The 17,199-nt window shown below is 39.2% G+C and overlaps 1 protein-coding gene across 2 annotated transcripts; it reads right to left on the reverse strand.

The window, feature by feature from the left end:
• Nucleotides 1-4,550: 4,550 nt before the first annotated feature.
• On the reverse strand, nt 4,551-16,521 carry prdm1b (PR domain containing 1b, with ZNF domain). 2 transcript variants are annotated; one of them, XM_079484143.1, is made up of 7 exons: nt 16,340-16,521; nt 15,422-15,716; nt 11,950-12,069; nt 10,196-10,445; nt 7,047-7,924; nt 6,836-6,964; nt 4,551-6,127 (listed from the first exon to the last, which is right to left on the reverse strand). In XM_079484143.1, exons 1-7 carry the CDS (start codon nt 16,348-16,350, stop codon nt 5,597-5,599), a joined length of 2,214 nt encoding a protein of 737 aa, XP_079340269.1. In that variant the 5' UTR covers nt 16,351-16,521; the 3' UTR covers nt 4,551-5,596. The 2 variants fall into 2 exon arrangements, with proteins under 2 accessions (XP_079340269.1, XP_079340270.1); XM_079484144.1 differs by lacking the exons at nt 11,950-12,069; nt 15,422-15,716; nt 16,340-16,521 and adding an exon at nt 10,676-10,797.
• Nucleotides 16,522-17,199: the final 678 nt, after the last annotated feature.

A 17,199-nucleotide genomic window follows, 5' to 3' on the forward strand; every position in this document is an offset into this window, starting at 1 on the left:
TCAACGTTGATTCAATTTGCAAAACCGAAACGTAATTCAACGTCAACCTTGGTCTTTGACGTTGATTCAACAGTGAATCAACGTTGAATTGTCAGCTCACTATAAAATCCGCAGTTGTTCACGTCCATCAGTAGTGGGTTCATGAATGGCTTCAGTGATCCTTAAAGAAATTCCAGTATTTCGACAGTTCACTTTATATTTTAATACAGACTTTGACATGCTGTACCCAGAAGTATGAATAGGTTTTTGTAAACTGTTAATAATGTTAATGTATATTCAACATTGATATGAAGATCTGTGCAACTCCATTTTGGCAACAGATAACTGTCTTCACTTTTATGATTAAAATTCAAATGTGTTTTGTCAAAAAAAGCTTACTTGCCGCTAGCAAGATGTCGGCCAGAAGATGGCGCCCGCTGTCCTTTCGACGTACTCACTGTCTCCATCTATTTTATTTACTCATTCAAATAGAGTGTATATGTAAACTTCAGGAGTATGCGTTGTATCTCTGTAATGAGAAAACGGAACCATATGGCTCATTTGACACGCCAGGGCATATCTAGACCTTTAAAAATAGATTAGGCTGTGGCCAATGTTATGCAGGCAAGATTCTAACTTCATGGTCCAGGTATAATGAGTTCAGTGATGTGCTTTTTTGTTACACGATAGATGAATTACATTTAAAAACAATGATGCATAATGGTGGCCTTCATAAAAGGGTAATATAAATTCCACTTAAATGTAAAATGTTGACATTTTGTTGCAGCTGTTGGAATAGGCTTCTTGGACTGTCAATACAAGCTTATCAAATACCAAAAGTGAAACTATTAAACTATTAGCTATTAAACAACATTACATTTTCCGCTTTCATACTCTTAATGTATTTAAACAATTGTCACATTTGTTTCTCTTTCTCCTAAGCAATTTTAGACGAAACATTTGAGACTAAGTTTAAACTTAAATGAAACACGACTGAGAACTCCATCAAATCTCCACAGATACTATAGTAAATATGTGTTCATTTGTCTTAATGTATATTTTTATTCTTGATAATGATTGATGACGTGCACGCTTCGTTGCAATCCAGTTCTATCAAAACATTTCTTAAGAAATGATATGAGCTGACAGTAGTCGTAGGTTTTCTAAAACGGGCGTCAAATTTATTTATTTATTTAAGTCAACAGGAGCACCTGAACACGTGCCACACGCTGGATCATTCATATCTGTCAATCCTCGACCTCATGCACTGATTCATGTGGAATGCCAGTTATCATGGGTTTGGCTTCCAGGGAAACTGCTGAATGTCAATCTTAAATTCACTTAAAGTGCTGTAAACTCATCCCATAAATGTAATGTAAATCATTGCAGCAATAAAATACAAATTACAATACACGAGTTAATGGAGAAATTTGTCACCTTTTAAAAAAGCAGAAAAACAAAAGCACACAAAGTGGGCGGGGCATAACAACTTTTTAAAGCTTCGGCACATCAAAGCTTAAAAAATATGAATAATGTAATATCAGATTTTCACATGGAACATTAGACCTCTGCAGGCTAAAGTCCAAATTGAGGTGTGACGCTGTGCCGAGGATATTATTGTGAAAGTCCCCGGCCTGGTACATTAATTGTGTGTTGCATGTGGAGGAAGAACATAAAAGAGAGGTTTATCATAAAATGATTGTAAAGGTGAAATATTGTAGTGTCATAACAGGTACACTTGTATGTGCATTTGAGTTTTTATACAAAGATGATCAGATGACACATTGATAATCCTTATACCACTTAAACGAAAAAGAAAGTAGAAATACTATCAGTCACTCTACCCTTTCAATGTTACGAATCAAGATACACAGAAAGATCTGGAATTCAGTGACATATCTTAAAGGGATAGTTCTCCCATAAATGTTAATTGTCATTATTCATTCACCCTTCTGTAATTTTTTATTCAAATAGTGGATTATACTTATTTGTCTTTTCTTCCACCAAACTTGTCTGTATGACTTATTCTTAGGACAATTATACACCACAAGTCACATGGAGTTATTATTGTATGTAACAGGTTTGTGTCCTTCTTATACCTAAGCAGAGGGCCCTAATTCACCCCCAATGTAACCAGAAAACCCCAAACAACATTTAAAAACATCATTTGGTTCTGGGGATTTAAATGAGGTGGGTAAATAAATAAAGACAAAATTGTCATATTTGGGTCAACGGTCTCTTTAAACTTGGTATTAAGGATGTGCAAGTGATACATTTGAAAGCTTGAAACTATTTACATTTACATTTAAGCATTTGCCAGATGCTTTTATCCAAAGCAATCCCCTGGGATCAAACCCACAGCCTTGCGTTGTTACACAATGCTCTTACCATTGAGCTACAGGAAATTATTTATAGCAAAATAATGTGAATAAAGTGAACACTTAATAGGGAAAATGTGAATCAATTTGTTATGTGATTATCTTTTTATTGCACACAAGTGTGGAAAAGGGTTTTGAGTGGATGTTGGAGAAAGAAAAGGAAAAGTATAATGTAGTGTTACTTGTGTATATGACTATAAAGTGATGTGTATTATTTATTTAAGTTCTCTTAATTTTTGCAATGTCACCCATTTAAAAACTTTTATCTATGCCGAGAGGCCATTCTCATGGAAACACACAATCCAAAATTCACATTGTTGTAAAAAAAAAATTATACCAACTCCTACTGACCAAACAAACACATTTATTTTACATGATTAAGTCCTTGAATGCACAACAATTCCACAAAACCAAAATGATTCCTTTATGACTTATTATCGCTTATTGCCAAAAGTACTCAAATGTTATCTGGACACAAATCAAAGGCCGTCTAAATAACATTCAAAGGCATTCCACAGTTTTTAAAAGTTTACCAAGAAAGAAGCGATAAGGCAGAGATGAGTTTATGTTTCCTTGCCTCGAATTGCAACTCATCTTTGAATGTGACTTTTCTGGAAGTCTTTAATTCGTTGGAAAGGTAGCGCACAGTTCTACTTTCAATTCAATTGTAGTGATAATGACAGCTCACCAAATGGGTTATGATTATGACAACAGAAAAACATTTGGCTAAAAGTTTTGGAATGTTACATAAAAGGAGGCTATTTTAACTGAATTATCAATTGCAGATTAGTTAGCAATTAGCTTTGTAAAACTATAATGTTTTGCCACTTAAAGGAATAGCTCACCTTCAAAATAAAAACTATCATAATTTACTCACTCTGTTGTCAATTGTAAACCTGTATGACTTTCGAAAGAAGGTCATACAGGTTTAAAATGACAAAAGGGTGTTTAAATAATTTTCATTTTGAATGTGATCTACTTTAATAGATGAGGCTAAATGAAATGTTCTGTTAATGTTTCACAACAGTGCATTACAGGGGTTCTGGGAAATGAGTAATGACCTTCAATAATCCGTTGATTATTTGATGCCAAATTAAAAACATTAATTACATGGAAAAGTAGTTGATAGGTTTTGTGTTCACAGTTTAGTTTTTCTGTTTTACTTGGAATTTGCTTTTCTTTTACTCTATATACCTCATGCAAACAATTTTTTTTATTAAAAGTTTGGTTTTATAATTTAAACTGCATGAGTCAGCTCTGGATTTAGGCAGGAACTAAGGTTTTGCATTTCAGAGAATAAATTCCTAGCAATTACTGAACGCATATGTTTAAATCTGCACAGGAAGGCAATGCATGTCACAGTCATACACTCACAGCATGTCATTTACAGCAAGTCAGGTTCCACTCTTTCTTTTTCTGCGGTGTTCTTTCACTTGCTTCTGTCACCTTTCTGCCATAAAAGGGCCTCTTTCAACTTCTAAGATATATTCAAAGCAGTGGTTTGCCATGCTGTTGACGACAGATATCTGCACCACATACTCTCTCTTTCTATCTCTTACTTGTTGTCACTTGCTCTCCTCTCTCTCTCTCTCTCTCTCTCTCTCTCTCTCTCTCTCTCTCTCTCTCTCTCTCTCTCACACACACACACACACACACACACACACAAACATACCCTGAGGTGTGTTTGTTCTGGTCTGAGGTGTGTGCGCGGTGTGTGGGACTCCCCCGTCATGTGCGTGTGTGTTTTGAGGGCCGGTTGTGACAAAAGGAAACATACAAGTATTCAGAGAGAACATGAGCCATTTCTTACAGTAAGTGCCTTATCTTGTTTTACTGACATGCATGTGTTCATCATACCACACTTTACCTGCTTACTGCTCGTAGACTGGAAGAGCGTTTAAAAAATAATGTCCGCGAAAATATTTGACCGATGGCCTTACTGAATTTGACAAAAAAGGAAAGATAAATGTGTTTACGTCCAAATTATCTACAGCGTTTCATGTGACAGTGGGCATTATTGTGCAGCCCTAGTGGACGAGTAACAATTTCAGTTCCTCTACTTTCTAGAAATGTGACCACAGAGGCCTGCTTCGTATGGGACTTTCAAAAAAACAAGTCTGATGGGTGTTGTATGAGTGTGTGGGTGTCAGAACTTCATTCTATTGAGGCAGTGAGGTCATCAACACCATAGCAGAGAGTTAGAGAAGGGAAGTTTAATGTGCTACATTATAAAAGTTTGTCAAAAATAGGTTATCACATATAAAGTGTCAACATCTTTTAGACGGAGTCAATGATAAACTAACATAACAAAACAAAAACTGTACAGAGAAACATACGTTTATAGAGCAGCCTGTTATGGCCAAGAATCATCCAGCAATTGGATCTAGTTCCTGCTTTTTCCAGTGCTGACATCAAATAAATTAAAAAAGCATACAATATGAAGCTAAGAATTTCATTTCTGTTTGACTGAGGTCCTGTTGTGTCTGTAGTTTGTAAAGACTTATTGCAATCTTCATCCTAAATAATTCAGTTCCAGCTACATTGATTTGGATGTTTTCATAGTGCTAAAAATACTCGTTCGGATAAAAAACAACAACAGTAAACATTGGTAGACACAACAGAGTAATATAAAAAAACTAATAAAGAAAATAATATTTCTCTTAAATATTAAATAAAAAGCGAGGCAAGTTCATAAAAAATGGGTTCAAAAGCAAAGAATTTTGAAAACAAAAAGCTTGAGTTAACACAATGGTTCACAGCAACAGATAGAACCATGTACAGATGCTCCACTTAAGCTTGGAATTGATGGGTAAAATATCTGGTCCGCTGGGACCCTCACATAGTGTCCATAATGGGATTGATGCATTATTCCTGAGAATCCCAATTTTAAACAGGAAGATGTTTCCATGAACGTATGAATCAGTACGCCAAAACATACAAAAGTATACAAATACAAAACTTGACAAGAAAACTTCAACAATAATAAGTTAAGACAAACTCACATAAACAGATGTTTACAGATGTATGAAAGACACTATAATTACATTTAATTTTAAAAGAAATTCAACGACTTCACACAATCCTCAAGTCTTTGGAAACACTATTTGTTTGGTGCGGCTCTCATTGGCTTGGTTTACTCCTCCTATCTCCGATTCTCACCCCTTTGGCTTTTTGGTGTCTCCTAGGGAATGTCCTGTGCATAGATAGCAATTGGCTGAAAAGCTATGTTTCTCCCACATTTACTCCTCCTCAGTCTTAACAGAAGATCGATGGTTGAAGTGTACCACACTGGCTCTCTCCTGGTGATGCCCCACAGCCGTCACCCCTCGTGGCACCTCTGCAAATCCTTTGAGGACCCCAAGGTCCTCCTTGCCCTCACCACTTTCCAAACTTCTAGCCAGCCATTTTTCCAGAGCGGCATCCATCTCACTTTCTCCAGCGGTCTCGGGCAGGGCCTCAGCCTCGTGACTGGCATCAAACTGCTCCACCAGCTCCGCCCCACGTCTCAGATGTGGGGTTTCGGGACAGGAGGCCGAACAGCAGCCTGAGCGCTGATGAAGATGAAGGGAGAAGAGATGGATAAAGCCCCTGGAGCAGGCCTGGCAGCAGTGGGGTCGATCGCGAGAGCTGTGCAGCCGTCGGTGGAGTTTGAGGTGGATGTATTGGGTGAATTTCACCCCACACAGCTTGCACTGATAGGGCTTTTCGCCAGAGTGCAGACGCAGGTGGGTCTTCAGGTTACTAGTGCTACTGAAGCGTTTGTGACACACCTGTGGAGAATCAAAAGAGAACATTTTATATTTCAGTTAAACAATACAAATGCATTTTCATCTTATTAAAAGAGCAATGTGGAGATTTTAGCTGTATCTATCGGAGAGGTTGGGATATCCATCCCCTCCCTTTTGATTATTGCATTTCTGTCAGTAGATCCTCCTAAATACTACACACAGCACCTTTAAGTCGTGACACAGTCACGTGATGTATTCAGTGTGATGTTATCGTTATGGCAGCCATATATTGTAAAGTGATACTAAAATACGTAAACACTTCAAGTTGTACACGTTTACACAAGCATGTTTCGATGTGGACAAGGAAAACATCTCAAAAACTGTGTGGGCAGTGCACATTTCCAAACTTGTGTATATACCCTCAAAGAACAACAAGAAAAAGAGACGACAGCTTTAATAATTGCCTTGTTGTCACTTTGGTATGTAGACAGAGAGCCAGACGTGTTTTTACATTAATCCACGTTTTTCTTTTCAGTGGTCAAGATGAATGAATAGCACAGGCTGACGCCACTGTCACGCCCTTTTTAGTTACTGTTCAACAAAGCAGGTCTCTTTAAGGAAACAGGAGTGACAAGGTGAAGGTTCTACGGGTGATAAGCAATATTGTGGTTGTGCGTCATTGTGTTTAAAGGGTACAGCTGTCATGCTATTGCTTGTCTTTTTACAGATACGCAAAGGAACTCATTTTACCTGGCACTCGTGTGGTTTCTCTCCTGTGTGTACCAGGTGATGTTTCTGGAGGTGGGCTAACTGAGTAAAGCTCTTTTTACACAGGTTGCAGTGGAATGGCCTTTCGCCACTGTGGACCCTCAAGTGCACCTTAAACATAAATTCATACACTTTAGTCAGATTTAAGACAAACACTAACGTATGAACAAGAACAAGATTCAACAAGACTTACTTTGAGGTTGGACAGCTGTCCGAATGTTTTCATACAGACGTTGCATTCATATTTGATTTTGCCATTTTGTTTCTTGAGTGGGTACGGGAGAGATTTGTACCCAGGGGCTGGTGGAGAGGTGGAGGACGCGGGTGATACGCTCCTGGGCGATGACACGCTGAGGTTAATGGCATCCTCACATTCTGAAAGAGGCTTTAGCGAGGTCTGGTGGGGTGAGTGCTTCAGTTGAGGGGAGAGTTCATGAGTTGCCGGAGCTCCTTGCGGTGGTGTGTTTGGGATTCTCTCCTTCAGACCTCCGTGAAGTGGGGTGGGAAAGGGCAAAGTAACAGGTAGCAGGCCAGGTTGGGGTATGGGGGGATAGGGTGAGCCATCAGTACCCAAAAAGCTATTGTACCCTTTTGAGGGCAACACGGAGGGGAAGGATGGGGAATATGGAGGCAGAAGCAAACGGGGATAATGAGGGTTGTACGGTGATAAAAGGTGATAGGGAGCATGCAGAGGTCTTGGTGAGGGCAAGGAAGGGTATGAGATCAAACCCTCCCGATGACGATAGAGGCCATGTAGGTGGAGGGGGAGGTCATGTGGTGGGGAGAGTGTTGGGTATGGATGAGCGCTCATGTTCATCTCCCTTTGGCTTGGATGTGGAGAATGCACAGGCCCAGGTGGAGTGGCTTTGAGGATCTTTGTGCTGCAATCTATGACTTGCTCGTCTGGCGTGTCGGGTGGCGTGTCCCTTTCAATAACCTCGACGTCAATCTTTTCGTCCACCTCATCGTCCTCTCCCTCGCTCTGACATTTGTGGGGGCTGGGGGGTTGTTTCGGGTAGTACTGAGGTAGCGAATGCTTGTGATACTCGTAAGCGATATCCGGCATGTGCTCTGAAAAATAAGGACAGAGAGAATAAAACGTCATAACATTGCAAAGTGTGAAGTAGTTTCAGTCGATGAGAAAACATTAACCTTTGCATGCACAAACTATACGTTTCGTTGTTTGGACCACATTTTACTCTATTTTTTTTGCGCTAATCGAATATGCCTGTAAGTCTGTCATACACCTACTCATAACCTTCCCCCTCAGAAACTCACTTATGGTAAATGGCAGGTCTTTCTGTTTAAAGCTGACAGGCAGAAGATATGAAGACTGGTTTCTGTTTGACATACAGATAGTACTGTTTTCACGTAGCACCTAGATAACGACCAAGTGGGTGTTTAGAGTGTGGGTGTGGGTATGTTTGTGAGGTGGAGGGGCATGTGTATGTATGGGAAGAAAGGAGTCTCCAGTGACTATTGAACTTTTCACTCAGAAACTGCTCTGAGTCACTCGAACAGCAGATGTCTATAGCCATGTGAAAAATCTGATGACGCCTCTGTTACCGACAGTTATACAGGGAATTTAGATAAAGTCAGATTATTACTCTCCTTTCGCTCTACAGATTGTAAAAAGAAAGCCACAACAGCTAGGTGCTTCAGTATCCTATGCCGTGACTCAGAAAAAAACCTGCCATTTCATGGAGAGAGCTACGAGCCTCGACTGTGTCACATCGGAGTGGAAAGATTACACGAACACATCATTAATCCTGTGGTCAAAGCTTGGTTCCTCAAACATGCTGTGAACCAATCTAATGCGGTGTTTACAGGCATCGGCTATTTAGGCATTTCCTAAGTACTGTTAGGAAAGTGAAAAGTGATATTTGAAGAACAGCGACTTTGAAGAATGTAACGTAAAGACATTTTTTTGTAAGATAGGACCTGGTCATGCAATCATTATATCTGTCTCATGGTTTTGACAATTCTTAATGTTTATTATGTATTATTTATTAAAACTTATAGACTGAATAAAAAACAGGCCTAGACTGGGTAAACAGCTTCACAGTGTATGGTTTCCTACGTAGAGAAATTTAACAATAAGGTATAATTGTTAAGTGAAAGCATCACTAAGATGTCTCGAGACTGTTGCGTGTGTGTCAAAATGACTCAGGTAATTGGCCTTATATAACAATAGCTGACAGAAATGCACGTACAGAACGCAAAGACGCACATAAGGAATGAATGAGACAGGAAGTAGCACAGTGTCACTGTGAGATTGAATCAATGTGATAAAAAACAAGATGACTCCATACGCAGCTCTATCCAGACAGTTAACTGCCTGTCATACACACACAGACGCACACACACACAAACGCACACAGTCACAAACATGTACCCACATCCACCCTACACATTTATACACAAACAGTTTCATTTACAGTCACTTTCATTGCTTGGGAACCCTTAGAGAGTCTAATGACACAAATGGAAATGATCATTGTTGATAATAACATACAGTATGTATACTGTACACACACACCACACAAACACTGCGATATATATATTTAATAAACACAGTGTACAACTAGTATATAACTGCTTTAAGCTGTATATTAAAGAAGATTCAACGGATTCAAGAATTTTAAGATCCACATCAGGAGCTGAGGTTGACCCAAAACTCAATGATCTTCACATAACGCAATTTAAACAATCCTTCACAGAAATCAGCTGATTCATGGAAAGATAACAGCCGCAGAAACGGATCACACTGGAATGAGTTTACACGGGAGGGGTAAAATACAAAGGTAATTAAGGTGACTAATACCATTCTCAAAAAAGAGAAAGGGAACGGTTAAAAGAGAGTGAAAGAGAAATTTCATGAGAAAAGAAGATATGCTGGTGGATGTCAAAGAAGACGGCCAACATGGTATAATGTCTTCATTATTATGGTATATATAGTAATGTGATAAAGAATGATATAATAATCATCATTATGGCATATAATAATGTGATATAAATAAATAAACAAATAAATATTTGTGTCTATTTATTGAATGATTCAATCAATAGTCTCTACTCTGTTTACTTATTACTGTATTAGTAACTCCAATAATAAATGTAAGTATACATTTTTAGTATGAATGTTAGTTAACTGAGATTTACAGGGAGAAGTGATGGGAAGAGAGAGGGAAGAGAGATGGGATAAGAAGGACAACGCATAAGAACATAAACACATATCGCTTTCCACCATTACATCCAAGCATTCCCAAACATCTCAAACCAAAACCCCTCATACCCCCCAATACCAAATAATGCGGGATAATCCCAGAACAGGTCACTCACTTGGCTTCAGGCTGTCTGGTTGCTCTGACCGGCCGCACAGTCTCTGGGAGAACTCAGGACTGTACCAAACCAGCAGTTCTTCTTTCGGCTCCACCGGCCGGATGGTGTAGAAGAAGATTTCCTGGCCGTTCTGACAGGCCACCAGGTTCTGTTCGGCCAGTGAGCGCGCTGGGTTGACGTACCGCATCCAGTTACTGTGCTGCACATCGTAACCATCAATGAAGTGGTGTAGCTGGCCACCACTGTAAATCTAGATGGAGAGAAAGAGAAATAACATTTACCCACATCTTATTTGATCTGCAGATGTCAGAATTAACAGTAATAAATTCAGCTGAAATATAAAAAGGTTTTGTTTTATATATATATATCTATATATATCTATATATCTATATAGATATAGATATATAGATATATATAGATATAGATATATATAATTTAGTGACACCCGGTTTCAGAAAGTTGTTATAAATTATTTTTCACCTCTGCCATGAACAGAATGCTCTTCCAACAGCTGTTCAAATCAACTCCTCGCTGTCTTCTAACTTGTGAAAGTGTGTGTGTGTGTGTGTGTGCGTGGCTTGTACCGGATCAAATGTATGAGTAACTCTGTGTCAGTGATGTCAGCCTTTTATAAAGAGGCAGACACGAAACCTTGTACACATGCTGCCTGTCACACGCTTACTCTCCGCCCCCTTTCTCCACTTTCTTGCTCTTGTTTTTATGTCGGGGAATTCACTGCTTTGACTTGCCAGGGCATGTATAGGTCCACTATCTAAAACGTAGTGTTACACCCTAAAATACTCATATACAAACACACTTTACACTCATTGACAACCTCCCAAGATTCAGCTACCTGCATTTAAGTCATGTGACATCTGAAGCATTATCGGTTCAATGCCAACAGGAAGTCTGTATGGATTTACAGGAAACTGAGAAAGGAAAGGACAACTCCGAGGAAAACCCACCGTGACACACACACAATCGCATGTACCTACTGTACAGCAAGCACGCGCTTGCAAACACACGCGTGCTGCCATCAGGTACACGCGCACACCTACACAAGTAAACAAACAGACACTGTATCTAGCGTTCTTGGTAAGGAGATAAAAAGGACTGAAGTTCATTTAGATGCGTGCTGATATGACAGCAGAAATGTAAAGGCTAACACGCATGCACCGCAACATTAAAAAGAAAGTGATGTGCGTGTCAATCTTTGCCTGTCTGCGCAGGAATCTGACTTCTCTAAAATCTGGCCGCAAACCAAAGCCTTGTGCTATCCTTTGTGTTTTTTTGAGAGGGTTTCGCAATGCGTATGCTCAGTCACTTCTGCTGAGTAAACCGTAGTATGAGAGCAAAGCAAAAGTCCACAACAAACAGGATGAAGTCTCTCAGGGCTTCCTCTGTATTTTCCAAAAAGCTTGACTTCTCAGCCTGCGAAAGTAAAAAAAATCTGTCTTGCTTAGCATGGGGCTTATGTGATATTTTATTATTTTTAATGTTAATGCCGATTCTACGAGAAAAATTCCAAAGAACTCATGTACAATGGTAAATAAAACTTCTGAAGTAAACATTAAGGAAAGCCGTTTGATGTGGAAAAGTGAATGTGTACTGGTATGATTTTAAGCATGAATGAATGTACTTCCTGCTTGTTTCCACTTAATTTCTTTGGAAAGTCATTCATGACCGGTCTGACAACTTTGCTCTTATAAGAACAATTGTCCCTCATAGATTACATCAGCTATGATATCACTTACCCTCCAAAAGTATTTCCTGTTGGTCTGAGGGGGCACGTTGTCTTTGGTGTAGATGACACCTTGTAAGGGCCCAAATCGTGTACCCTGAGGTATGTACTCTTTGCTGAACACACCAATCACCTGTGGGAGTAAAGAATGACACATGTGAACCAACTCTCTCCACTTAAACAGGAAGTGCATTTCGTGAGATTAGTGAGGCATGGCTGTTTGGACACCATAGGTGTCCTGAGGTAATGCTCTTTGCGGGTTAATGAGTTAAGTGACGTAAACTTTCCCTGCTCTACTTGGAACCAGATCTCTAAAGCAATGGGTGCCCTATATAACCACTGATTCCCATGACCCTGCTGGCCAAACGTTGTGTAGTATTGACAAATTTACTACAATTATGATGGAGGAGGAGGGAGTGTGCAGGGATAAAAAGACAAAAAGGCACAGAAAAACAGAAGAATTAGTGGATGGAGCAGGTGGTCAACTCTCGATGCTCAAGCAGAAAACATGACCACAATCTATAGGTCTATATAGGTCACCTTGTGGCTTGGGGGTCAGCAAACCCCTTTTAGGTTCAAGCCACTACTTGCATATAGTTTTTAGCCCAAAAATGTAATCAGTCCTATTTTAGGGCTATGACTAAAAAGTCCACTTAAAGTCGTTGAAAAAGATTTCAACAATATCATATTGGATAAAACTGGCCTAAGTTGCCTTGGATGAAATGCTGCAAGTAAAGTGATAAGGATAAATAGGGACGGTCGGTGGCTGTAGACGAAAGCTGATGTGACAGTAGAATTGTGCGTTGCTGGTGTTGCGTGATTAATTGGTTGGTCTTGAGTGATTAACCGCTTTAAGAGGGTTTATTGAGCAAGAGGGGGGGGGAGAGGAGTCAGTGTCACCCGTTGACAAAACCAACGCCACAACGCCACCCCACGCTCCATCTAAAAATGAACCCCACCTCACCAAACCCCCGAGCTGTCCAAGGATCCTCCGTCTAGAAGCTTCAGTCCAAACGAAAGTTAATCAGTCAAGCTTAACCTACTTCCCTTGGCTGAGATTCTAGAAGTGTGTGTCCTGCCCCGTTACAGATAACTCCATCTGCCACGTGCTCCCCCTTTAGTTAGGCACACGCCCAAGCTAAGGGTCAGGGAGCATTGTTTATGACGATTTGAGCAAACGTTTTTCTGGGGGACATCCGAGAACATCCTTAATTGGGAATAACAAAGTATATACATGTAAGTATATTGTATGTGTTTAGCATATGCTATGTTTATTGTACATTACAGTTTATAATACAGTATACTGTAAGCATATTGTATATATATGTTTAGCCATAACCATTACACATATTAGGGTTAGGGTCTATATATATACATTTAGAAAAAAATGTATATAGTATTATATAAAGTACAGTATATAGTATTTTTCTTATTGCTTTACATGTTATTTCTATAGATAGTTCTGAGCATACAATTAAACCTTTTGCTTGAAAAAAAAAATATATACATCTTCACAAAGAAATCTTAAAGTAAACGACATTTCCTAGTTTCTACATAGCTAAGTAAGAGTTTATCTGGGAGGGTAAATAGGTGCCTGACATCTTCTAAACCTCTCAAACACGCTACAAATCAAACGTGTTACTTTCAGTCCTTCAAAGCTTGCAATAAAAGGTAGAAAGAAGTTCCAACTCATCCTCATAGCAACAGTGACAGTCACTTCATAGTCACAGAACCTGTGCACGTTATCAGATAGCGGTTGGGTTTCACTTTCTTTTCTTCCCTAAATAAATGACACTGCAATTTACTGCCATTGCTCTCTAAAAACGCATTACAACAACTATACATATTAACAAGTATAGAAACTCTGGAATATGTACGCATTCATCACAGAAACTATGTGGCTCATGACTAGCGGCCTAGTCACAACCGAGACTAGCCTTCGTACATCGCTAAATTCTTTCTTCCCCCCTTTTTCTTCTCTTTCTTCCAATGAAAGCGTTTGCCGGGTTCTCGGGCCCTCCAGGAACTGACACACTCAAAGGATGTGGGTTTTCCTGTCTATTACTTAAGCCATTAAGAGCGTAAGAGCAAAGCTTTTCAAAGAATCAGCAGGGTGGATGGGACGCACGCGGAATAGCTTTGCTCAGAAATGGGAAGTGTGTAATTCATCTTGTTTTAGAAAATGTGTAAATTTTAGCCAGCATTCTGATTTTTTAAAAGAAACTGTTGATAGTTTAAGTGGGTTACAATGAATGTGAATGTATTTTTTACATGTCCCTTCACAACAGGAAGTTTGTTTTTGTATTCAAGGGCATCGTTGTTTATAGGTCCGTCTGAGAAAAGAGTGCCAAGCGTGGGAAAAGATGAGCAAAATAACAGGAACAAAAAAAAGAGAAAAAGCTAGTTGGCTCGGTCTACAAGATTCACTATCTAGCCGTCTGTGCAAATCATTCATAAATCTGTTATTTTAAATATTGCGATAAAATCATTTAGGCAGGATTTATTAAAAAAATATTTGTGAAAAAGTCTTGAGTAAATGTGCAAAAGCATGGTTTAGTTCGGTTGTCTCTTTTAATCTTCCACATTTAGTTTCACAAGCGAAATAAAATAGTGTGCAAATGTGGACCTCAGCATCCTCTCTAAGCTGGTGACCGCAATTTCACACCTTCAGCATGATAAATTATTTAAAAAAAGAGCAGAAGGGTGTAAAAGAGGAACTGACTTTCACCTGTGAAGGGAAATTGGATCATGCGAAGGCCAAAATAGAAAAGCATATAGTGCATGAAGCATGCGGCAGGGGGATGGAGGACATACATTTCAGAAACCACAGGAAAAAGTAAAGAATGACACAGTTAAATGTGTGTGAACAAGAGTGAAAAAATCAAACAAAGATGACAAAAAAGTAACCTTAATTAGTTCTACAACAATATGAGGTACAATGGACATGGACGAACAGACAATGTGTGCTCGAGTAAGTAAGAGTGAGTCTGTACATTTCAGAGAGATGAAGAGGAGTGAGAGAGAAAAGGAGTTAATGTGATTAGGCTGTTTGAGGCCATAAAACCTGACGGCCCTTTTATCACTCTGATCCCGGACATGGAAATGACTGTGTCATCGCCTGACACTGACCTACTGAACCACACCTTATGTGGGCCTGACACCAGCACAACGTTATGTACAAAAAGTTTTTGATTTATTTAGGTTTACTTTAATAGAACAAACCCACCTCATGAAAAGATTTTTAAACTAATATGGTTTGTGGAAAATACAAAAAGGTTCATCAAAGAATACATGTCCAAAAATATGGAAGTGTCCTGGTACAATTTTGTCATGAACTGAATCAGAAAAACTCCCCTCCAGTAAGTAAATAGTTTCACAAGCTGGTTTGGGTAACAAGTGTCTGTTAAATGATGACTAACCATTTAAAGAACATCTGTTGCAATAAGGGAGCTGGAAATGTAATGGGAGAGGGGTGAGAACTGTACCTGGTTGTCTGCACTGTACTGAAAGGTGAGATTCCGAGGTATGGAGGTCATGGCCCCCGGCAGACCAAAGCTGGGTTCGGACGCTTGGTCGTGGACAATATAGGTGCAGTTCATGGCGAAGTTTACCTCCCTCCAGTTGTTCATGTCTTGTGAAGATGTCTCCAACTTCATTTTGTTTTGATCGATCTCGTTCTTTCTTCTCAATTTATCTTTTGGTCTTGTGTCTTTCTGTTGTTTGGTATATTCTCCTTTGGTTTGTGTTTCTTTGGTTGTCTGGTATTTGTTAATTAAAGATCTTAAAAAGACACACAAAATATATATTTAGGCAAACAAATTTTCACTCGGTTCTAAAACGTACTAAACACAACAAATACTTACCCTCTCAAGAAATAAACAGATGCTTATAAAATCACCCTGGGTTACACCGGATTGCACTAATGCGGTGTCAAATATAATTTGACAATTTAATGCACTTTTTTGTAATCTTTTAAAATGAAAGTAAAAAATTGCCACATACAAGCATTATATTACTAAGGCAATATGAATGTATGTGTACAAACAAGCCTTGTCGTTGCCATGGCAATAACAAAAATGGGTGTTATATGAGATTTAAATACAATTCAATTATCAAATTTTGTATGTATTTTAAGCAATTGCCTAATAATGGCCAACAAAAATCTGCGAAAGTTTAAGTGAACCACCATAGCTTGCCAAAGTCAAGTTAATGAACTAGAGCCATTCACAAAATCCTATAACGTTGTCCAATTACACCACTAACACCAACATTGACACAATTCAGTCTCACTGCTACAGAGTAAAAGAGCTACCAACATCTTTCCCAATACTGGATATATACAAATCACTTGCTTTCTATCCACAAACACAAAGTTTATAATCCATGCAAAAGTCTGAACTCACTTGACATTCATTGAGCTGTTGCATCCGTAGTTCTTTGGTTAGGTCATGGCTGCTTCTTCCCGCTCACTCCGTCATCCTCTTCGATTTCTCTTCTGTTTACATAAAGTCCAAACAACCTTTCAACAGAAATTCTCTTCTGATCTTTGAGACCCTCCTCTCAGTTCACCACTGTTACCTAAACTGACCACGCTGAGCGGTTTTAGACTTTTGAGCATCACAGACTAACCAATCAGCATCTGTCTTAAATCATGTGACTTTCAGGATTAGTCAGAAGTGATCCAATTGGGACACTGGAAGCGTTCTGACCACAGCGAACCCAAACGTATGCATCAACACCTCCAGCAGACAAAGGATGTCCTTAGACAATCTGAATGAAGTAAAAACTCAGTAAAAACAGATGGTTGGATCATTGCAAAACACCACCAATGGACTTTTGCTTGAATGGGCTCTTAATGAGCAATCTGGTGTCAACCCAATTACCCCCCCCCACACACACACACAAACACACGCTGCGAGCACCTCTGTGACCTAGATCTACACCCGGCCGGGAGTGTGATACTTTGTTTTGACCAGTAGTGGAAGAGATTGAGACAGGAATTATATAGGTTAAACTGGGAAGTTCTCAGACACCTGTCGGAGAATCCTTATCACACTTTCAGGAAGTCACATGTGGAAGATCTGACTTTCAGTACAGTCCAAACACTGGACTTTCAGTACAAGTCCGGACCTGAACAATTTTTAAACGTATTATCTTTTACACAAAACAAATCTTATACTGTTTATGAGTAACTGCTGGAAAGAAATATGATATCTTGTCGATTAAGATATAAAAGTCTCTAAAAATCTAATTTTTAAATTGC

This window comes from Barbatula barbatula (genome assembly GCF_947034865.1).
Source record: "Barbatula barbatula genome assembly, chromosome: 21".
NCBI lineage: Eukaryota > Metazoa > Chordata > Actinopteri > Cypriniformes > Nemacheilidae > Barbatula > Barbatula barbatula.